This window comes from Sapajus apella, unplaced genomic scaffold (assembly GCF_009761245.1).
Source record: "Sapajus apella isolate SASKATOON/1434 unplaced genomic scaffold, GSC_monkey_1.0 scaffold2, whole genome shotgun sequence".
In the NCBI taxonomy this organism is placed as follows: domain Eukaryota; kingdom Metazoa; phylum Chordata; class Mammalia; order Primates; family Cebidae; genus Sapajus; species Sapajus apella.
Window position 1 is genome coordinate 54,857,111 of NW_022436942.1, and position 23,951 is coordinate 54,881,061.

General features: G+C 37.1%; 1 protein-coding gene across 4 annotated transcripts in view; it reads right to left on the reverse strand.

The window, feature by feature from the left end:
* Positions 1-23,951, reverse strand: part of CDK17 (cyclin dependent kinase 17) — a 118,778-nt gene that overhangs the window by 37,325 nt on the left and 57,502 nt on the right. For 3 of the 4 annotated variants that reach the window (XM_032298590.1, XM_032298593.1, XM_032298592.1), the window contains exons 2-3: positions 14,329-14,475; positions 3,306-3,470 (exon numbers count right to left, since the gene is read on the reverse strand). In XM_032298590.1, the coding sequence (XP_032154481.1) occupies positions 3,306-3,470; positions 14,329-14,446 (283 nt within the window). In that variant the 5' untranslated portion in view covers positions 14,447-14,475. Of the gene's footprint in view, positions 1-3,305; positions 3,471-14,328; positions 15,611-23,951 lie in introns of those variants that run through there. The other variant, XM_032298591.1, reaches the window with a different exon arrangement.

Consider the following 23,951-nt stretch of genomic DNA (forward strand, 5'->3'; position numbering starts at 1 on the left):
AATGCTAGTTCTCTAGAACTCCTTCCTTGCCACTATGACTTTCTATACACGTATTCATCTTCCAAAAAGAACCATGTTGTTTCATGCTGCAGTGCTTTAACACTTTTTCCTCATTTTTACAAGATGCCTTTCCCCATTTTGTCAACCTTATGAGCTCAGGCTTAGTCTTCAAAACTATGCTCATGTGTCATCACTCAGTTGAAGTCTTTTCTAATCTCAGACACAGTTGACTACTGTGCCCCCACCCACTGAACTGAAGAACATTTTTTGGTGCATGTGATTTTATAAGATCCTTGAGGACAGGTTTTAGCTTATTCACTTTGCTATTTCCAGAACTTAACCAACTGACTGGTACTTAGAAGGTGTTTAACAAACACTCAAGATAATTGCATATTAACAAACAATCAAGGAATGGACTATAACTAGATCTCTTTTTCAAATGAAGTTATATGAAATGTCAATGTGTGAGACCACTGAAAATAGTATTTTATGTAAGTATAAATGTTAACTTGTAATAATATTTACATATAAAATTATGAGAACTGCTTAGATTAAGGAGAAATTTGAACTCAAGGGTCTCATATCAACTCTATCTTAGAACTCACTTTATGTCTGTATTTTTGTCTTGGTTAACTCAATACTGAGAAAATTCCAATTCATATTCATAAGCAGTTTGCAAATGGTAATGGTTTTTAATAGTTCAATGTGTAATCTAAGAAAACACTTCAGTTATGTTGAGATTTCTGGAGAAATTTTATGGTGATAGGTGAACAAAAAGTTAATTTGGCAGCAAAAATAACGCACCAGTGACTGATTCCTAACCTGTTAAAATTTGATATATAACACAAGAAGAGGTCACATATTCTTTTCTGCCACACTTTTAAAATGTTAAAAATAATTTAATCATGACTTCCATTTCTAGTGAGATATGAAAATCTTGCTTTCCTCAAGAAAATGTTGACTGAAGTATTTTAAAATATACAGCTGAGTGTACAAGAATGTATGGATAATTCCTAGAAAGTAAAAACGAAGAGAGAACGAAAACTCAAAGCTGTTATACATAAATTTACTCTATCATTGTCTTGGGAGAGGTTGCTGATCTTGATGAGATGGTCCCTGGGTTTACCTTCCACACTGGGATAAAAGATGAAGCCCTGGGTGTCTGAGTTACAAGTAAGACCTTCTCACAGAAAGGCCCAACTCCCAAAGTGCTATACTTTTGAGACTTCAAGGGTACACTTAAAAATAAAATCTGTCCTGTTCCATAAGGAACTGGACGACAAAGAAAGCTTACTAATCTCAGACTATGAATAAACACTTGAGTACCATCTGACCCAAACAAGAAATTACTCACGTCATTAACAAACCAGTGTAGTTCTGACATGATTACCAGTTATTTTCATTTCCATCAAGACAAACGTGAAACAATGAAGGCTTGTCAGAACTTTACTCATCTGTTGGGGATGGGGGGCATGATGTCTTTGCTAATCAGGTAATGCAACAGCTGCAGACACAATATGTTTTTTTCCCCCAGCACAATATTCTTTTAAATTTAATCTGCATTACTATCATTTTCAATATCACTTTTTTTTTTTTTTGTCCGAGACAGAGTTTTGCAACCTGCAAACTCTGCCTCCTTGGTTTAAGCGATTCTCCTGTCTCAGCCTCCAAGTAGCTGGGATTACAGGCATGTGCCACCACGCCAGGCTAATTTTTTGTATTTTTAGTAGAGACAGGGTTTCACCATGTTGGCCAGGATGGTCTCGATCTCTTGACCTCATGATCCACCCACCTCGACCTCCCAAAGTGCTGGGATTACAGGCGTGAGCCACCGCACCCGGCCTTCAATAACACTTTCTTAAATCTAGAACAAGGGTCCAAAACAAGTGTGGCTTCTTTTCATATGGCCCCTAAGCTAAAAATGTGTTTTGTATTTTTAAAGGATTATTAAACAGAGGTGAATATGCAATGGAGACTGTATTCCATAAAACCTAAAACATTTATTGCTAACTACTCCTACAAAAAAAGGTTTGCAAACCCCTGGTCTCGATAAATAAGAAAACAGTAAGCCAAGACCTGATCTGTAGTGTTTTCTGATTTCTCTCTCCATGGCCAGCTTCCGGCTACCAACATGACAACATTCAACGTACGGTTGGGAAGAAGTGTGCAGTAGCACACCATTGTATAGTGTTTGGACTATAGAGAAAAAAATAACCCCTGTGGCATAGATAAAAGTGGTAAAACAATTAGGAACCAATCACTTTTGAATATTCATTGTATTTATTTTTAATTTAGTTTACCTAACTGTAAACTTATATAATTTAAAATGTAATAGCTATGTTTAACAACCAGTTTGCAAAGTTCCTGAAAATCTAACAATCATCTCAAATGAACTAGTGTGAGCCAACTCCAGCATACCATTCTGTAGAGATGCACCTACAGAGATAAAGGCTATATTTCATTTCTCATAGAGAAAAAACTCACTGTAGATAAGTTCATACTCCTAAAATAAAGAAACACAATTAGAAATAATATACTATTCCAATTGCAAGCAGATAAAACAAGCAGTAGAATAAAACCCCTAGGAGCTTCAGTGAATATAATTATCTAAGAAAACTACAAAACAGTTATACTTAAAGTGATTTTAAAAATCAAAACATAATAGGCCAGGTATGGTTGCTCATGCCTGTAACCCCAGCACTCTGGGAGGCTAGGGCAAGTGGATCACTTGAGTCCAGGAGTTCAAGACCTGCCTGGGCAACATAGTGAGACCCTGCCTCTTTCCGAGTGACAGAGTGAAGTATTGTCTCAAGAGAAAAAAAAAAACAAAACATAAGATATCATCAAAAAAGACCAGAGGAATAAACAAATAGAAACTTGAAATTTTTTTTTCTTGGATATTTAAAGATATAATGACAGAAGAACAAAAAATTGAGGTAATAATAATATATACTAATTATTGCACTAGGCTTTATATGGTGATGATCTAAAAAATTACTGAGGCATGACCCTAAAATAAACACCATCCCAAACTGCTATTCATCTGAAATCTTGCTTCTGTTTCTTATGGGATTCATTTCCCTCCTGATGGACAGGATTTTCAAATATTACTTTTCTGTATCATCAGCACTGCTGCCTCTCTAGAACTTTCCATCTTTCTGCTATTCCTCCTGATCTCAACTTGATTTTTATCTGACAAAAGAAGCCAGATAATAAAGGTTGCTGACTTTTATACAACTAAAACTTAACTATGTACATGACATATAATCAGAAAGGTAAACACAATAGACAAATAATCAAATTACCTAATCTGCTTCCATTTCTGGGCATTGCCATGAAGGAGCCGAGGCTCCCTCCAATAACACTGTGTGGTCTCCGCAATGGGGGCTTCTTGAAAGATCCTGTGTACTGGTGGAGGAAGGAATGCATACTGTGAGACGTTGGAGGCCTGCCATTCTTCACAATAGGCTCTGTGGTTCAAAGTATTCAAAAATCATTCCATCATCAGCCCAAGATCCGGGATCACGAGAAGGATTGAGAAAGCAAAACAAAAAGTTGTAACAAAGATTATTACAATTAGCCTCATTTCTTTGCTTACCTACACACAGTACTAAAATTAAAATAGTTTCTCTGAAAAAATATTCAAGAAAATACTTGAATATTTTAAGTTGGTCTAGTAACCATCCATTTCTTATATAATCAAAAGTGGGTAAGAACCACAAAACTACTAATATATCCCCATCAATTTCTGATCCATTTGTTTATTTTAGTATATCTCAAGATTGTCTCCATTCCACTCCTCCATTGACTGACTACCTGTGTTCTTTATAATTAAGCATGTTTGACTGGGCGCAGTGGCTTACACCTGTAATCCTAGCACTTTGGGAGGCCACGGCGGGCGATCACCTGAGGTCAGGAGTTTGAGACCAGCCTGACCAATATGGTGAAACCTCATCTCTACTAAAAATACAAAAATTAGCTGAGCGTGGTGGGGTGTGCCTGTAGTCCCAGCTACTTAGGAAGCTGAGACAGGAGAATTGCTTGAACCCGGGCAGTGGAGGCTGTCGTGAGCCGAGATCATGCCACTGCACTCCAGTATGGGCAACAGAGCCAGACTCCATCTCAAAAAGGAAAAAAAATTAAGCATGCTTTAGAATATAAAAGACATGGTCCCAGCCTAAAGGGATTTACACCCCTGTTTGCTGGACATTCAAAATGGTATGTCAATTAGTAAATAAAACAGAAGTACCTAAGTACACATCAATATAGAAGCTCTAAGTTTATTCCCCCAAATTTGGGATTAACATAAAGAGTATTTAAAAAATCATACTGATAACCAACAAGCAGAAACATTTAAAATATATATAATACTTAAAAGTTATTTAATTATACATCAGGGAACTGTTTTGCAATGTTTGTCGGGAATCACATGACTCCTTTCCACTTCCAAAGAAGAGCTCTGACACAGGTTAAAGATATAAGTCTTGTGATACACAATTAGTTTTCTATGTTAGAATAATGTTTCTACTGGTAGCAGCCAAGGAGTTTTAAAAAGAACTGGGCTGCTCTGAATACCTTCTCTTTTAAAATGAAGCCAACTCTTCTTCTGTAGCTAACAATCAGGCACAAGGATATCTCCTGATCAGGGGATTCCTGTACCTATAATGGTTTCTCAACCAAGGACAGGTTGACAGCAGGAGTTGGCTAGAAGCCTTAAAGTGAAAGGCTTCTCTCACAAGAAAATGTTAGGATCCACAGAACAAGACCAGGGTATGGGCTCCAGAAAAATGGGCCAAGAAGGCCATGTAGCCTGAGCCTCTACTAATACTGGCTGCCTGAAAGTGTACAGGAAGGATGGGGCACACGGGCCCAAAGGCTCACACAAGGTTCAATCTATCTAATCTGGGTCAAAGACCAGACTGGAGGCAGCGGCACATGCCTACCTAGTAATGCAGAACATGTGTCCAAAGTTTCCTATGATCTGTACATTCCCTGGCAGTACCTAACTGATAAAGAATTTGGAGCTCTTAAGTCTAGCAAAATAATCAATGATTCAATAATGAATGAGGAGGGGCTGTCTGATATAAATGCATAAATAAATAATTACAAACAATGTGGGATAATAGAGCCTAGAGCATACAATAAAATTTTTTTCCGCCAAGTGTGATGGCATGAACCTATAGTCCCAGCTACTTAGGAGGCTAGAGTGGGAGGATCACTTGTGCCCAGGAGTTTGAGGCTGTAGTGAGCTAAGACAATGTCACTGCATTCCAGCCTGCGCAGCAGAGTAAGATCCTGTCTCAAAATGAAAAGAAAAAGAAAAGAAAGAGGAAGATTTTTTTTTTATCTTTCTAGGTTATATTTCATGTGTGAAATATCACAATATTAAAATATTTAAGGCCAGGCACAGTGGCTCATGCCTGTAATCCTAGCACTTTGGGAGGCTAAGGCGGGCAGATCACGAGGCCAAGAGATCCAGACCATTCTGGCCAACATGGTGAAACCCCATCTCTACTAAAAATACAAAAATTAGCTGGGCATGTTGGCACGCGCCTGTGGTCCCAGCTACTCAGGAGGCTGAGGTAGGAGTACCACTTGAACCAGGGAGGTGGAGGTTGCAGTGAGTCAAGATCAGCCACTGCACTCCAAGTCTGGGTGACAGAGCAAGACTCCATCTTAAATAAATAAATAAATAAATAAATAAATAAATAAATAAATGCAAATATTTTGCCTACAGACAACATTTCAGTTGCTCTGTAAAGCTGTGCTAGGGAATATAGCTTAACTATTCTGGAAAACGTAGGGGGAAAAAATGAGATCAAAAGGACATACTATTTGATAAACACTATTCTACACACTGGGCATCAACTGGTAATAAAACAGACAAAATACTATTCTCAGAGTGCATAAAATCTAATGGGGAAAGACACACAAAATCAGGTAATGACAGGCTAAATGCAAAAGACTAAAAAAAATAGATGTGAAAATGAGTAGCTAGTTATTTTACACTGTATATTGAGAAAAGTTCTCCCTGCAGAGATATTTTTAACAGAAATTTAAATGCAAGAAAGAGCCAGTCAGGGAAGATGGGTAAGTTGTGGATAACAGGATATTCCAGATAGAGAAAAAGCTATTGCAAAAGCAGACATATGGCAGAGTTTGACTTGTCAGAACAGTGATCCTCAAACTTTAACATGCTTCAGAATCATCTTCGAGGATCTGTAAAATGTAAGACTGCTAGGTCTCACCCACAGACTTCCTGGTTCAGTAGGTCTCATGTGGAATCTAAAAATATGTGTTTGTAACAAATTCCAAGGTCCTGCTGACATTGCTGGTCCAGGGATCATACTCTGAAAACCACTGTGTTAGTGGACTAGAAAGAAGGCAAGTGTAGCTATAGTACCTAACCATGGGGGGAACAGTGATACTAGGTGAGACCAGAGACATACGGAGGGAACAAATCATTCAACATTTTATACATCACCACAGAAGTTTAAATTTTACTCTGATTGGAAACAGTTATGGTAGTTTTGAAGAAGAAGACTGATATGATCTGACTCGTGTTTCAAACATATCACTGTGTGCTTGGTGCAATGGCTCATGCCTGTAATCCCAGCACTTTCAGAGGCCGAGGAAAGCAGATCACTTGAGGTTAGGAGTTCAAGATCAGCCTGGCCAATATGGTGAAACCCCGTCTCTACTAAAAATGCAAAAAAATTAGCTGGGCTTGGTGGCGTACGCCTGTAGTCCCAGCTACTTGGGAGGCTGAGGCAGCAGAATTGATTGAACCCAGAAAGTGGAGGTTGAAGTGAGCCAAGATCATATCACTGCACTCCAACCTGGGCGAAAGAGACTGTCTCAAAAAAAAAAAAAAAAAAAAAAAAATCACTGTGAAGGGTTAGAGATAGTAGGAGGTAAGCAGGTAGGGATGACTACAACAGGTAACATGAGAGATCTCTTGTCATGATGAAATTAGTGCTTTATCGTGATTGCAGTGGTTATATGAATCAACACAGGTGAGAGGAAATGACACCAAGCTACATTTACACTTTATTCTTCAGTATCTACAGTTACATCAGATGCAACCAACTGGTGGGGAGGGAGACTGGGAGAAGGGTCCTTTCTATATTATCTTCATAACTTTGAATTTGTAATAGCTGAAAATAATTTTTTAAAAAATCACTTTGGTTGCTGTTGAAAAACAGGCAATAGGGAATCAAGAGCAAAAGGAGGAGGTTACTACAGTACCCTAAGCAACAAATTTTGGTGGTCTAGACTAGGGTATGTACTGAAGACGGAGGCAAGCAGGCAGATTTAGGACATATTACAAAGGCAGAAGCAACAGGCCAGCAGACACGGCTGCTAATTAGTTTCACACACCCTCCTACCACCCAGCTTTTAGCCAGCATTTATAGTAAAAACATCTATACAAACTTTTTCTTTTTTTCCAGGCAGGGTCTTGCTCTGTTGCATAGGCTGAAATGCAGTGGCGCTGTCACAGTTCACTGCAGCCTCAACCACCTGGGCTCATATGATCCTTCCACTTCATCCTCCCCACTATAGCTAGGAATACATGCACACACCATCACACATGGCTAATGTGTGTCGTTTCAGTAGAGACGGGGTTTTGCTATGTTGCCCAGCTAGTCTCAAACTTCTGGGCTCAAGTGATCCTCCCCACCTTGGCCTCCCAAAGCACTGCGATTACAATGAGCCATCACACCTAGCCCTAAAATATTTTTAAATCTTCAGATCAACTGTTAAAAATATATGATATATTAATGGACTATAATTGGAATTGCGTATCAGTCACATAGATCAGGGGTTCCCAGTCCCCGGGTCACAGACCAGTACTAGTCCATGGCCTGTTAGGAACCAGTCCACACAGCATGAGATGAGCAGTGGGCAAGTGAGCAAAGCTTCATATGTGGTATTTACAGTCACTCCCCATCGCTCACATTACTGCTTGGGCTTCACCTCCTGTCAAATCAGTGGTGGCACTGATTCTCATAGGAGTACTAACCCTGTTGTGAATTGTGCATGTGAGGGATCTAGGTTGCATGCTCCTTATGAGAATCTAATACCTGATGATCCGTCACTGTCTCCCATCACCCCCAGATGGGACCACCTAGTTGTAAGAAGACAAGTGCAGGGCTCCTACTGATTCCACATTATGGTGAGCTATATAATCATTTCATTATATATTACAATGTAATAACAACATAAATAAAGGGCACAATAACTGTAATATGCTTGAATCATCCTGAAACCATCCCCCCCAACCTCAGACTGTGGAAAAGTTGTCTTCCACAAAAATGATCCCTGATGCCAAAAGGTGGGGGACCACTGATACAGATGACTATCATAATGATGAGTTTGTAAAAGTTATTTATATGGTAAAAAATAGGAAGCTAGAATGGTGGGGGTGGGGGATGGGAAGGAGATAACAGGAAGGTGAAGGAGAGAAAAAAAAATCAGGAACAATGCCTAAAACTCTTAGTTTTAATAATTGATTAAGCACGGAAAGCTTGAGTAGAGGCAGATTTTGGAGGAAGGACATCAAGAATTCTGATTTGGTCATGTGAAGTCTAAGATTCAAGATTCCCTTTAGACATCAATGTGAAGAAGCCAAGAAGGCATTTAAATATGAATCTAGAGATCCAGATGAAGATCCCAATTGGAGATTCAGACTTAGAAGTACTCAATATATATATGGTAGCTGAAATTGTAAGGCTGGATGAGGTCACCCAAGGGGAGGGTATGATAGAGAAGCGATTGTGGCCCATGAGAGAGCCGCAATAAAATATTCCAACACTTCCAGATCTTGAAAGTAATTAATTGGCCAATTCAATAAGATAACAACACTCTGTTTTTAAAAAGTAATGAAAATCTTGGAGACATGCTAAGAGAAGTAAGTCAGAAACAAAAGGACAAATATTACGTGGTTCCACTTACATGAGGTACCTAGAATAGGCAAATTCATAGACAGAAATTAGAATGGTGGTTACCAGGGGCTGGGGAGAGGGGGGAATGTAGAGATATTGTTAGTTCCAAGTAAGGATTTCCAATGATTTTTACCACCACAATATGGCAGTCATTATGATTCCACTAAGAAATGTTATTTGGCATCTTATTTATCTGGATCTTCTAATTATGTGAACTATGATGAGAAACATTCAATTTCATAACCCACCTCATAGCCTAAGCCATTCCCTCCTCCCAATCCTGCTCTTTTAAACATTACTACTGGCCTGATCCTATTCTAGATCCTACATATATCCAATGGAGTTCATGCCTTCAGCTTCAACCTTTCATGGGAGTTGTGTTATCTGTAGGAGTTAGTCCTACTTAAACTCCTTATGTTATCCGCTATTGTAAAAAACAGTTACTGTTATAATATATCCACAAACTGTCAAAGACAAACTGTCACAGCTATCATGTAAAAGATCAGCAAGAGAAAGAAACCTAGGTGAAGGACAGAGACTCACAATATCCATAAAACTGGGATTTGTTGACTCATGACAAATTGCTCCAATATACAAATGGAACAGTTAAGAATGAAAATATGGAATATCAGGAAAACCAGGCCATTTTAAACTTTGCTTTTCGGTATTACTGCTAATTCTAAATAATAAGTGACATTCTGTAAGGTTTATCTGACTACACTTCCTGGGAACATGTACGTTTTATTAGCTGAAGAATTTCAGTTGGTCAAGAAGTCTCAAGTAATAATATGTACAATAAAACATAATTTTACCTTTCTACAACTGTGATTTATTCTCTTCCTTACATTTAAATTGTCACCTATTCTTCTCATCAAATTCAATAATTTCAATATATCTTTCTATTACAAGAAAAGTAAGTTCAAAGCTAACTACGTAAAGACAAGATTCTGAAATATAACTTTCTGTGGTAAGTCTTAAAATAGAATTAAGACTTATCAAACATCTGTTGTGCTGCAGTGACAGCAAAAAAAAAAGATGTAAAAAAAAAATTGAGCATCCATGAGGGAAGGGTGTATCTCAGATGAACTGAATTTTTAATTGAGATGAATTTCTTATAACATAAAATTAACCATTTTAAAGTATACAATTCAGTGGCATTTGGTAAACTTATAATGCGATACAACCATCACCTCTCTCTCTTCCAAAACAGTTTTCATACCGCCAATTTTCGTATCACCAAAGGAGATCCCATACACGTTAATCAGTCACTCCTCAGTCTTTTTCTCCCTATCAGTCTCTGGCAACCACTAATCTGCTTTTTGCCTCTATGGATTTACCTGTTCTGGATATTTCATATAAATGGAACCACAGAGTATTTTTGATCTGGCTCCATTCAGTTTTCCAAGTTCATCTATGCTACAGCATGTAGTGCTTCATTCATGTATTGAATACTATTCCATTCTATGGCTAGACAATGTTTTGTTTATCCATTCATCTGTTGATGGGCATCTGGGTTGTTTCCATCTTAGCTATTGTGAATAGTACTGCTATGAATATAAATATTTGTGTACAAGACTTTGAATACCTATTTCAATTTTGGGGGTATATTCCTAGGAATAGAATTGTTGGGTCAAATAGTAATTCTATGTTTAACTTTTTGAAGAACTGAGGTAAATTCATTTTTGACAGTTTTTTGTTTGTTTGTTTTGAGATGGAGTCTGGCTCTATTACTCAGGCTGGAATGCTGTGGCACGATCTCGGCTCAATGCAACCTCTGCCTTTGGGTTAAAGCAATTCTCCTGCCTCAGTGTCCCAGGCAGCTGGGGACTACAGGCATGCACCACCACAGTCAGCTAATTTCTTATATTTTTGCAGAGACAGAGTTTCACCATGTTGGCCAGGCTGGTCTAGAACTCCTGACCTCCAGTGATCCACCCACCTCAGCCTCCCAAAGGGCTGGGATTACAGGCATCAGCCACCATCCTTGGCCTTGACGAGTTTTTAAAAACTAAACATTCAACACTTCTCAGTTAGTAAAAAGAAAACTGATGGGCTCAAAATTCTTTTTCTTGCAGGTTTGTGCAAAAATTTTATTTCATATTTAGGGAAAGCTCTACTTAGTTAAGGCCAGTATCCTTAAGTCAACCAAGTTTTGTAAACTTTCAACATTTTTTTTAACATACTGAATACAAATTCAGGATTCATTTTACCTTGGGTTCAACCCACCTGTCAAAGTGCAAACATACTAGTTTCTATAAACAGACAAAGTAATGTTAATTATATTGCACATTTACAACTGAGTTAAAACCTTCATAGTATGACTCAGCTATCAAAATGAGAGAGATAATTATCTCGCATTCTATTTGGACAGAGATAAAACACGCATAAGTGAGAATATATAGGTATAAGTATAACCAAATGCATCACACTCATAATTTTTCTACGATGTTTATAGTATCACCCCCAATTAATGTGTTCTAGATACAGAGTATGCATGACAGCCATGTGCCTAGATATGTAAGAGTAATAGGATTGTTATCATGCATGTGACTAATCAAGAGACAGTGGTCAAAAATTGGTCCAAAGGTAGTTTACTCAGGGAAATTATGTAATGTGCCATGTGATGTTTCCGTCAATAACAAAACCCATATACAACAGTGGTCCCCTAAGATTATAACAAAGCTGAAAAATTCCTACAGCCTAGTGATGTCAGTGATGCCATAGCCGCTGTAACATAGTAGTGCAATACATTTCCTTTTCTATGTTTAGATATACTTAGATACTCAAACACCACTGTGTTACAACTACCTACAGTATTCAATATAATATGCTGTTCAGGTTTGTAGCCTATAAATAACAGGTTGTACCATGTAGCCTAGGTATGTAGTAAGTTATACTACCTAGTTTTATTTAAGCAGACTCTGATGTTTGCACAATGAAATCACCTAGTAATGTACTTCTCAGAATGCATCCCCATTGTTAAGCAACGAATGACTGTATATTCCTCCTACTCCTTCAACTAGCATTATGCTACGATTTGGCATTAAACAAGCTCACTTTTGCTTCATCAACTGCTTATATCGTGTGTGAGAAGATCACTTAAAAAGTATAGTCTATACTTCTCATTCATTATGCTATATTCTCTGTATTCTAAGACGGACTATGTCTGTGTGTGTCACCCCTATCTAAGAGCTTTTATACTCTAAAATATGTCCCATAAGAATAGAATGTGTTGGAACCAGCTATCAAGCACTGACAAGTGACCAAAAAGGTGTAGAATCTCTGTGAGAGCTGTTGGTGAAATCCATGTGCTATTACAGAGAGAAAATAAGCAACAGCAGATTATGGTAGCCTACACTACCAGCAATCTTTGTAACTGAAGAGGAGTAAACCGAACAGTGTCTTTTACGATGTCTTCAAGTACTATTTCAAGTAAGTCAGGTCAAGAAGAAACTCAACAGATTGCCTATTTACCCTTTTTTACTACAAAGTTACTACTGCAATAAAAGGAAGTCTTAATAAACAATATATACAACCTGAAAAAACAAATATTTTTAATCTTTCACCATTTGTTAAAAACAAAGCATGTTTTAAGGTAGTTAATACAAAAATATTCCAGAAAATATGCAATTGGTCTAAAATATTAGCTAAAACATATGTTCATTTTCTATGACCCATACTGTTTCTTTAGGAAAAGAGGTTTGTCTTATAGTCAAGTACTTACTAAAAATATGTCCCTGAAACTATCCACCAAGATATATACTGTGCTTATTTTATTCCTCATCATCATTGGCAAACACAGTGGGCAAGACTCTTCTATCGTAACAGTGAGCACACTGGGCTTCCCACCAAAAATTCAATGGGGGAGCTAAAAGAGAATTAAGGATTTTGCTCTGTGTATCTAGAAGAGATCCTCTGACAAGAGGAACAACAGTAAAATCATAAAGTCATCTTTGAGATTTGACCCAAATGTACAATTTTCCCCTCCTCATATAATTATATTCAAATTATTATATTAAATTTCCTACTGAGCCCATCACTCTCTCCTCCCTGCCATGTTAAAAACAAAACAAAGCCAGGTGCGGTGGCTCACGCCTATAATCCCAGCACTTTGAGAGGCCAAGGTGGGCGGATCACTTGAGGTCAGGAGTACCAGCCTGGTCAACATGATGAAACCCCATCTCTACTAAAAATACAAAAAACTTAGCCAGGTGGGGTGGTGCATGCCTGTAATCCCAGTTACTCAGGAGGCTAAGGCAGGAGAATTTCTTGAACCTGGGAGGAGGAGGTTGCAGTGAGCCAAGATCGCACCACTACACATCAGCCTGGGTAACAAAAGCGAGACTCCATCTCGAAAAAAAAAAAAAAAAAGAAAAGGTAGATGTTATCAAGGAAAACCAAAATGAATGGATCCTTGCAGAACAGACGCAATGCTGCAGACTTTGAAGGGAAAAAACCTGGCTTCTAAAGTACTAGTTCTAGAGCTGGGTAAGCCTAAGCAAATAATGACCCTTCTGAGGAAAGGAAATAAGAAAACTGAAGACTGGGTAGGATAAATGGCTTACTCAGAGTCATCAACTAGTAAGTGTATTAGTGTATCCAAAATCCAAACCCATGACTTAAAAAAGTCCAGAGCCCACTGCACTATGCTATTTCCTCTCTCAAAACTTAAGTATTGGAATTCAGCGGAAGGGGCAAAGGGTGTTCATGCTTTCCAACCACTGCCACACATCTCTAGCAGCAGAATTTCAGGCATAGGTAAGGAAGATTTGCCAGATACTCTGCACATCATGACACATTGGCAGCCAGTCATGTAAGCTCCTTCCCAGTTATTATTATGACATTCCTAGGGCTATTTCAGATTTGAATATGTAGCCTTCCTCTAAAAATTTCATCAGGATTTTGTATTTAATACACAAATAACATCTGGGTACTACTACTTTACATTGCAAAAAGCACTGTCAAATGCATGAAACATTATAAAACTATGATGAAGCCACAAACAAATTTCACAAACTTCCTATATACTTTTAAGCTGTATTAACTTGGGTTACAAGAATAACAAAAATATTAAGTTATTTAACAATTAGGATAGTATTATAAAATGCATTCTTATCTAAGAACTAGTGAAAAATGGAAGGATATGTGGAATAGAACAATTCATCAGGGTTTGAGACCAGGTATTACAATGTTGGAGAGAGAGAAAAATTTTCCAGTTAGTAAGCAAACCAAAGTTACATAGTCTTCAATTTCCTAAGAAACCAGGGAACCAGACAGAAATAAACAAAAGGAAGCTATTATGAACTTATCTAAAAAGTAACTTTACATTCTATTCATAAAGTAATTAAAAGGAAGAAGCATCTTCCCCATGCCAAATATTTACCATTATCCTTACTGCTGTTTTCTTCTATAGTCATTTGTTCAGCCAATTCAGACAGCGATTCATCAATAGTCTGGCTTCCTCGGAGTGTGAGGGATAGCCTTCTTTTAAATTTTTTCATCCTATCAACTGAAGGTGGCTCGAAAAATCCTGAAAGAAAAGAATAAACACAAAATCAAAGATATAATTTGGGTTTACTGGTAATCTTTAAAATAGGAATATAACGAAGAATTCTCACTTCTGCCAAACATCATCAAATCCAACCCCTTTTTAAAAAAGATCCACCTACTCTGAATAATGCTGTATTTATTTGGCATCATCAGAAGAGCAGGCATTCCATGTAACTAAAGGGTAGGACTTTAAGCATCACAACTAAGTTTAGAAGGACTAGAAATTTTGTTAAAATGTGTATTTTAAAAACCATTATAGTAAAATAACAACATTATTTTGACACTCTGGTTCCATCACATAAATATCAATCATCATATTGGAACCAGCCGGTGATATCTTCAGATACAAGTGGGGGGTGGGTGAGGTAATGGAAGAAGATAAAAAACAACGTTTGACAACGAGGGTCTCTTTCATCCTAAGAGTACCAAGCTTTAGAAGGAAGAAAGGAAAACAAAATTAGCGGGTACTGAAATGTCTGACACACGGTAGATACTTTCATATCTCTGAGTCTTCCTAATTCTGAAAGGTAGAATATACTATCCATTTTCACACATGAGGAAACATGCTCAAAGAAGTTCCCTGACCCATGTCAAACAATAAATGACAGAACTGAGATTTAAAACTAGAATTACAATTTACTTTTTCTTCCACGCTTTAACATCTCTGAAATCAGAATGTATGTCACAATTAATGTGATGTCAGAATGTAACTCAGAGTATTTTTTCTTTCTTAGAGGTACATAAATCAATGGTACAATTCATAAGAGAGTCTTATATGTGATGAAACAAGGTACTTATGCCAAACCCAAACTCTTGACCCACAATTTCCTTTCTAACTTGCTGTTTCCGTGATGAGCTGGTTTATTAGATCACCATACACACTATAACCGTTATCCCAGCCAAAAGTAACGGCCATACAACTCCCCTAGGTTAAAGTACAGGGGTTTTACCAACCAGCTCTGGATATCTATTTTATATCTGTATGTGTTTTGCTTATTTTCTCATTCTAAGGGTTTATCTTAAGTAACTGAGTGTGTGGAACAGGTAACTTCTGCATATTAGTTATAGAATAATTTTTGTTTGCTCAAAAACTGGGGGAAGGTATAACAAATAAACTTCTAAATAATAACTTTATATTTTACCACTTTCGTATTATATACTTATTATATTTTAAAATAGAAACCAGCTGGGCATAGTGGCTCATACTTGTAATCCTGGCATTTTGAGAGGCTAAGGCAGGAGGATTTCTTGAGGTTAGGAGGTTAAGACCAGTCTGGGAAACACAGTGAGAACTTGTCTCTACTAAAAATACTTAGCCAGGCATGGTGGCATCTGCCTGTATTCTCAGCTACTCAGGAGACTGAAGTGGGAGGCTGCAGTGAGATATGAATGTGCCACTGCACTCCAGCCTGAGCAACAGAATGAGATGCTCTTTTTTTTAAATCCACTGTAATAAAAATACCAAAAAATACTAAATACACATTAAAATAGTAAGAGTTGCAACTGCACTTTAATAAGAACTTTCTTCACCCATAAGCTCTAAAATAAGAGACATACTTTGATGATATTAAAAAGCTCCTATTCCTTAGCTCAGTTTAAAGACAAGTTTATACTCCTAAATGTTTTCTATTAACTTATCTTCCAGTTCACTAATCTTCTTTTCAGCTGTGTCTAATCTGCAGTTAAATCCATCTGTTGTGCTCTTAGTTTTAGTTACTATATTTTTCAGCTCTAGAATTTCCATTTGATTCTTTTCTATAGATGCCAGTTCTCTAGTGAAATTCTCTACCTCAGCATCTATTTTCATGAACTGAATATAGTATCTTAAAGCCCCTGTTTTTAACTCCCAAGTCTGCACAATCTGTGGATCTATTTCTCTTGTCAATTTCTTTTGTTTATTTTTTTTTGTATGCTTAGTAATTTTTTATTATATGTAAGACACTGTGAGTTATTGTATGCAAATGTGTATAGAAAAAACGTAGAGCCTCCAGATGATGTTACCTTACTCCAGAGAGGATTTAATTTTTAACAGGCTCTGTAGGAGCAGACTGAATGCAATCCAATTCAGACTGAGCTGACTTGAGACTGGATTTCAGATACTATTGAGATTGTTCTGTCTCTGATTTGTCCTCACTCAGTGGTGTGGCTCTTCAACAGATTCCAACTGTAAACCTAGGGCCAGAACAATAACAAACTATTGAAAGCTTAATTCAACTTCCTCATTTTTTGCTCATCTCTTACAACTCACTCAGCTTTTATCTTCTTACCCCAAACAGCTTAAGAGTTGGAAAGAGGAAAACTTAAGAGTTGACTCAAAAGGAAAATCTGCACAGAGTATGTCTGTCTCCCTTCTCTACTGAATCTTGACTCTTCAAATGTTGATTCACTGAGAAGCTTTACAATGTCTTTAAAATGATTTTTTCCCCTAGCATTTCTAGTTTTCAGCAGTTTTAGTGTGTTACAAGTTACTCCATAATAGGCAGAAATGGAGGGTTTGATGTGTATTAGATGAGATAATATATGCATTTCACCAAGCAAGATGAATTTATAGGAGACAGTTAGTAAACCATGACGTTGATCCCAACTAAGAAACCTGTTAATTGTAGGGCTATCCTAAATGCTATTCTTTACTTCTGATAGTCAATCTTTATAGCTCTACCTTGACAGTCAATAACTCGTGCCATTTGTTTAAACATATTAGATATTTAAGTTGTACTGAGCTATTGCCACTCTCATCTATCCTTTGTTTCTGTAAGACTTGACTTTACACTAGAGATGTCTTCCTTTGTTAGGCTCCTGAATCACCCTGTGTAGTAAAGAGGTAACTAGGTAGGCTTGGGGTACTCTAACTCTGCACATTCTGAAAAAAGCACTAGTCTGTGAGAGGCTCCTGGGAGAACCTCTGAGCTCTTGGAATATCTTGCCCAATAATAGTGTCTCTGTATAACTGAGATCTTGATAACATCAGATAATTTATACAAACAATATGAATTATGGTTAATGTTTTTGTATGCATGGGGTTTGGCCCACACTGTATCAGTTTGACTTCTTAGGGGAGGAAGGACAGGAGAGGCTGGAGACTGAGTAACTAAAGTCAGTCATATGAGCCCTTCATGCCTACCTGATCCACAGCAATTTTCTTGCACAAGATACAGGTGAACTTCCCTGGTTGAAGCTCTCTGCATGTTGTCATAGCCCCTGTAATTCCACTGGAAGAAGACAAACGGAAGCTCGTATCTGGATCCTCTTGGGCTTCAACCTATACACCTTTCCCTTTGATTTTCTTCTGTATCTTTTAGCCATAACAAATCATAACTATGAGTTTAACAGCTTTTCTCTAAGCTCTATAAGTCCTTTGAGCAAGCATGATGGTTTGGTCTTGGGGATTCCCAACGCACACTCCAAGAAATCTACATGCCCCTCCCAAAAAAGTCCTAGGAGATGGTAGTTCATAACTACCAACATTTCAGATTCCAACTTTCTCAAACATAGGCATCTAGTCACTTGCTGTGTATCCAACTATACAGACATCAACGCTTCAGAATCTTACCATACCATTTTTGAAAGTTTGCTGATCATGGGATCTGCCTATTATTCTACATGACAAATAAGGACAAAATAACAAAGTATTACAGAAATGTTATTACAGAATTAATTCACATAACACGGTAATAGTCTGTAACACAGACCAACTATAAATGGATTCAGTATCTATTACAGCATAGAATTGAGCTATCCAAAACTGTTGCCAACAGCAGCCTAATGAGCACTTGAAAAGTATGTAGTCCAAACTGAGTTGTGCTGCAATAGTAAAATACACAGTGGACTTTGATTGCCAGGGGCTGGGGAAGAACAGGAATGGGAAGTTTATTCTTTAATGGGTACAGAGTTTATATTTTGCAAGATTAAATGAATGCTGGAGATGGATAATGGTGATAGATGCAGAACAATATGAACTAAATATCACTGAACTGTGCTTAAAAATGGTAAAAACAGCATTTTACCACAGCTTTCTTAAAAATTAAAAAAAAACAACCTTAGTGGCTTCAGACAATAACATTTATTATCCCTCACCCCAAAAAAGTTATTATTAATAACATGTCGAGGGCCAGGCACGGTGGCTCATGCCTGTAATCCCAGCACTTTGAAAGGCCAAGGTGAGCAGATCCCTTGAGGTCAAGAATTCGAGATCAGTCTTGCCAACCTGGCAAAACTCCGTCTCTACTAAAAATACAAAAATTAGCCACACATGTACACCTGTAATCCCAGCTACTCGAGCTGAGGCATGAGAATTACTTGATCCTGGGAGGCAGATGTTGCAGTGAGCTAAGATCATGTCACTGCACTCCAGGCTGAACAACAGAGTGAGACTCTGTCTCAAATAAATAAACAAACAAAACGTTGAAAAATATTTCAAATGTCTGGTTAAGTAGAAAATATCACCAAAATTAACTCTGCCTTTTAAAAATCTTTCAAAAAAATGCCTACAAAAATCTTAAAAATTACATATGTGGTATGCATTACATTTCTATTGGACAATGCTGATAGACAGCATCAAGCAGATCTTGGTGGTTTTAAGAGAGTCCAAAAGAAAAAGAATTACAATCACATACACCTTAACCTTTTCTTCATATGTTCCCTGTACATTTGAACAATGTATCAGGGAACGTTCTATGTGCTTCTAACTCAGAATAATATACATGGCACTTATTTCATCATCAAAGAGTGAATGAAATCCTGGTCTATAAAATAACCTTAATTATACTTATTTTATATTCTGTCAGGAATAAAAAAGATATTTCTAATTCATAAAAGAGAAAAATATTTATAAAGCTAAACCTTGCTACAAAATTTTCAAATAAAATCACATCTTCAAATTGTTCCTATTTTTAATCTGTGATATAATTTTAAAAATAAATTAAGTTACAATGATTTGTAAACACAGAAAGTAAAGAATTTCATTACCACAGCCTAGATCATTATTAAAGAAAAAATATTCCCAAATGAAATAGGTTCCTTGGCATTTCTAATTATCTGTAAGTAGAACTGTGCATATCAACTTTTTTTCATTAGCTGAGAACAAAAGCACATATGCTAAACTAAAATCACCTTTTATGACATATTGTCTTTAGGGCTAATCTTTAATGTTTACTGTAATAGAGCAGTGCTAAATTACTGATTTTCTAAAATTGCAACATTCAAGAGTTTGGTTAAAATATTTCATCTAGTTTAGTTATTAAGATTTTTATACTATCATTTCTCTTTAACTTTTATTTTAGGTTCAGGAGTACACAGGTATATTTGTTATATAGGTAAACTGCATATATGAGGGTTTGGTGTGCAGATTATTTTGTCACCAAGGTAATAAGTATAGTACTCAATAGGTAGTCTTTTGATCCTCTCCCCTCCTCCAATCTTCACCCTCAAGAACACCCCGGTGTCTGTGGATCCCCTCTCTGTGTCCATGTGTTCTCATTGCCTATTAGCCCCCACTTACGAGTGAGAACATGTGGTATTTGGTTTTCCGTTCCTGCATTAGTTTGCTTAGGATAAATGGATGGATCCGGAGGCCATTATCCTACACTATCATTTCTATAAATATTAAGATAAACAATGTGACTTAATGGTAAATGACTAAATGTTCACATTTCAGTGTAAATGTCATTCTTCAGAGGGCCCTTTCCTGACCCGCTCTATTCCTTCCTACTTCACTCACAGCACTTACCATGTACATATATACATACATATTCCATATGTATACGTACACATACACGTGTATGCACACTGCCAAGTAACTATTTTTCTAGACATCAAAAACACTTCTAGCTTTTTGTAATACTTAGATCAAATTTAAAATGGTAAAAGGGCAGTAAAGGATAACAGAATGACAGCTTATAACTCTCCATTTAAAGACAGTTGAAAATGTTCAAAAATCAGTTCTTAACAATAAATACATAAAAGGAACTTGCAAATATAATACATTATCTTACTTCACCTTGGGCTAAACTTGTTCTGGGATTACCTGCTATACAGTTAAGAAAGTTTTGATGTTTCTTTTATCCTGAAAAGGTAATTAGAATCTATTTACCTAAAGAATATAAATAATGATTCTAGAATGCCAACTAAGTTTGGGCCTTAGGAATGGAAAAATATGCATACCACACACTGTTTTTAAAGAAGATAACAGCTATAAATACTCCCAAACTAGATGTTCTAGTATGAGTCTTTACTTGTAAAAATGATATTATAGTGTAGTTTTCTCAGTACTTGCAGTAAGTAACTCTTTGGATATAAATTCACCTTATTATCAGGCCTCCAAGTCCAAGACTGGCCATCATAGCCTTGGTCACCTGCCCATACACCTCCAGATGGTCTCCAGGAGCCAGAAAGTCTGAAGTAACTGGGTGGCCATAAAGAGAAGTCAAACAGCTAGCTCCTGACTCAACTGATTGCTCTCTCCCTGTGACATAAGACCATTGTTCCTGCTCAGCCTTGCGAAATTTCCCCCCTAGATATTGGGTTTCTCAAGTCCTACACCCCTGTAACTATGTAATTTACCATATCCTCCCCTCTACTTGCAACTGATAACCCTTGCTCTGTGAACATAGGTCTGTTTCTAATAGATAAGCCCTACCCTTGTGACCATGCATCCCGTGACATCCTTCCCCGCCTAAAACAGATTACTACCTTTAACTGACCATTTGCCTCAACCTATATAACCAGTCCCCTTTCCTACTCCCCTTGCCTAACTCCTTTCTCAGAATTGGCCCACTTGCACTCAAGCGCTAAATAAAACTAACTCGTTGCCCACATGAAGCCTTCTTGGTGGTCTCTTTACACAAGCAATGCACTTAACACTTATATTCAAGCTACTCTAATATAAAAGGACTTTAGAGTGGCAAACCACTGTTTATGTTTTTGAAATATTCTTAAAACAATTTTTGTTAATAATTGCAAAAAATTAAAGAAAAGGCTAAGTATTGTTTTGAAATGCCTAAATGACTTTCCTTTAGATAAACAGGCAAAATTTACAAGTAGAACAAATCAAATATTGTGAAGTAAAGATTAAATTATAGGATTTAAATGGGAAACTAAGGTTTTTCCACTTAATGTTGCTTTTGTCAGTCTTTTTGAAATAACAAACAGAGATAATGACAGATTTGTTGCTTCATAACATTTTCAGCAACAAAGACTACAAATAAAAGCTACTGTATACAAAATGAACTCATCAGGTGGCATGTAAGCAAATGTTCTGTTATTTTCCCCACAATGATTAAGCCATGACAAATACCAAACACACTCTAGGACATGCAAGCTAATCATACAGAATGAGGAATAACCAATATTTAAAACTTAAACTTTTTTCACTAGAGACAATTATGTTATTTGCATGAAACACAAAGTAAAATACAAAAATTAGCCAGTCCTGGTAATGCACACCTGTATTATCAGCTACTAAGGAAGCTGAGGCAGAAGAATCGCTTGAACCCAGGAGGTGGAGGTTACAATGAGCCAAGATCGTGCCATTGCACTCCAGCCCAGGTGACAGAGCAAAACTACATCTCAAAAAACAAAACAAAATAAAAACAAGAACAAAACAAAATACATAAAGTGATTGTACAAATACTGACAGAGCACTGAATTAAAATTTCAATCATGCTTAGAGGTTTTTTCCACAAACACTTAAAAATTTTAATCCTTGGCTGGGCACAGTGGCTCACACCTGTAATCCCAGCACTTTGGGAGGCCAAGGCAGGTGGCTCACCTGAGGTTGGGAGTTCGAGAATAGCCTGACCAACATGGAGAAACCCTGTCTCTACTAAAAATACAAAATTAGCTGGCCATGATGGCACATGCCTGTAATCTCAGCTGTTCTGGAGACTGAGGCAGGAGAATCACTTGAACCCAGGAGGCAGAGGTTGTGGTGAGCCAAGATTATGCCACTGCACTTCAGCCTGGGCAACAAAAGCAAACTCCACCTCAAAAAAAAAAACAAAAAAACAAAGTAATCCTTTATGTGTTCAAGTCTGAAGGTGATTCTTTTTTTTTTGACAGTATGAATAGGGAAACACAGAAACTATAAAAAAAAAGAAATGTACCAAAGATTTTCTTCTATTCATAAATACCGTGAGAAAGACAATATAAGATCACTGTGACACTTGAGGTACAAAATGTCAGAGAAGAATTCTCTAGAACTTGGTCCTTGCACCAAAAACAACCAGTAAACTGGAAAAACAAGAATCAACTATCTTCCAAGTATGGAACTTAATTAGATACTTAAAACAACCAGGGAAGTGCTTCATGCAGAGGCTGCTGATCTTGATAGGAGATTCACATGGGCAAACCAGTAGCTATCATTCCCCATTCCTCAGCTTTGCCACTACAGTAGGGAATAGCAGCCCCAATCCCTGGAACAACTTATTCGTGCCATAGCAGGCAGTGGGAGAACTTTGTCCTCCAAAAATTCAAGTTTGAATATTTTGGTCTGTTTGGCAAGATCGATGAGAGATAGGCACAGAGACAAATGTTTGCCTTTATTTACTTAGGCCCTCTAGGGCTAACTGGGAAGGAGAGACGCACTGGCATCTACTGGAAGATCGAATAACACAGCATCTTCTTATTTAACCCAGATATTGTTATTACCATCGTTAGGTCACAGACTTACTACAGAGATAATAGAATAGAAACTTTAGTGACTACACACAAGAAGGAATACACAGTTTGCAAAAATGGTTTAGGAAAGTCACAAAGGAATGACAACAGCCTTCAACCAGCCAAGAAAGGCCTGATGAGTGGGAGAACCGATAACTACAGTTACCACAATGGAGTACAGTGGCCAGGTCTCAACAAATAACCACAAAGCTCACAAACAGGAAAGCACGACCCATTAAGAAAAAAAGCATTTGACAGAAACTTAAGAAGTACAGAATTTGGAATTGCTAGTCAAAAATGTTAAATGAACTGTCCTAAAGATGCTCAAAGAGCTGAAGGAAATCAAGAAAACAATGAATGAGCAAAACAAGAATATCAATAAAGGGACTGAAATTATAAAAAGGAGCAAAACAAAAATTTCAAAGCTGAAAATTACAATAACTAAAATTTAAAAATTCACTAGAGTGGTTCAACAGATTTGAGCAGGCAGAAAAAATTATTAGCAAATTTGAAGACAAGGCAATTAAAATCATCCAGTCTTAGGGATACAAAGAAAAAAGAATGAAAAAAAAAAGTGAATAGAGCCTCATGAACCTTTTGGACACTATTAAATATGCCAACATACATAGCATAGCAGCCCCCAAAGATAAAAGAAAGGGGGAAATATTTGAAGAAATAATGGTGGAGAACTTCTCAAATCTGATGAAAGACATGAATATATACATCCAAAAACTTCAGTGAAATCCAAGAATAAATTCAAAGGAGATCCAAAATTGAGGCACATTATATTCAAAGTGTAGAAAC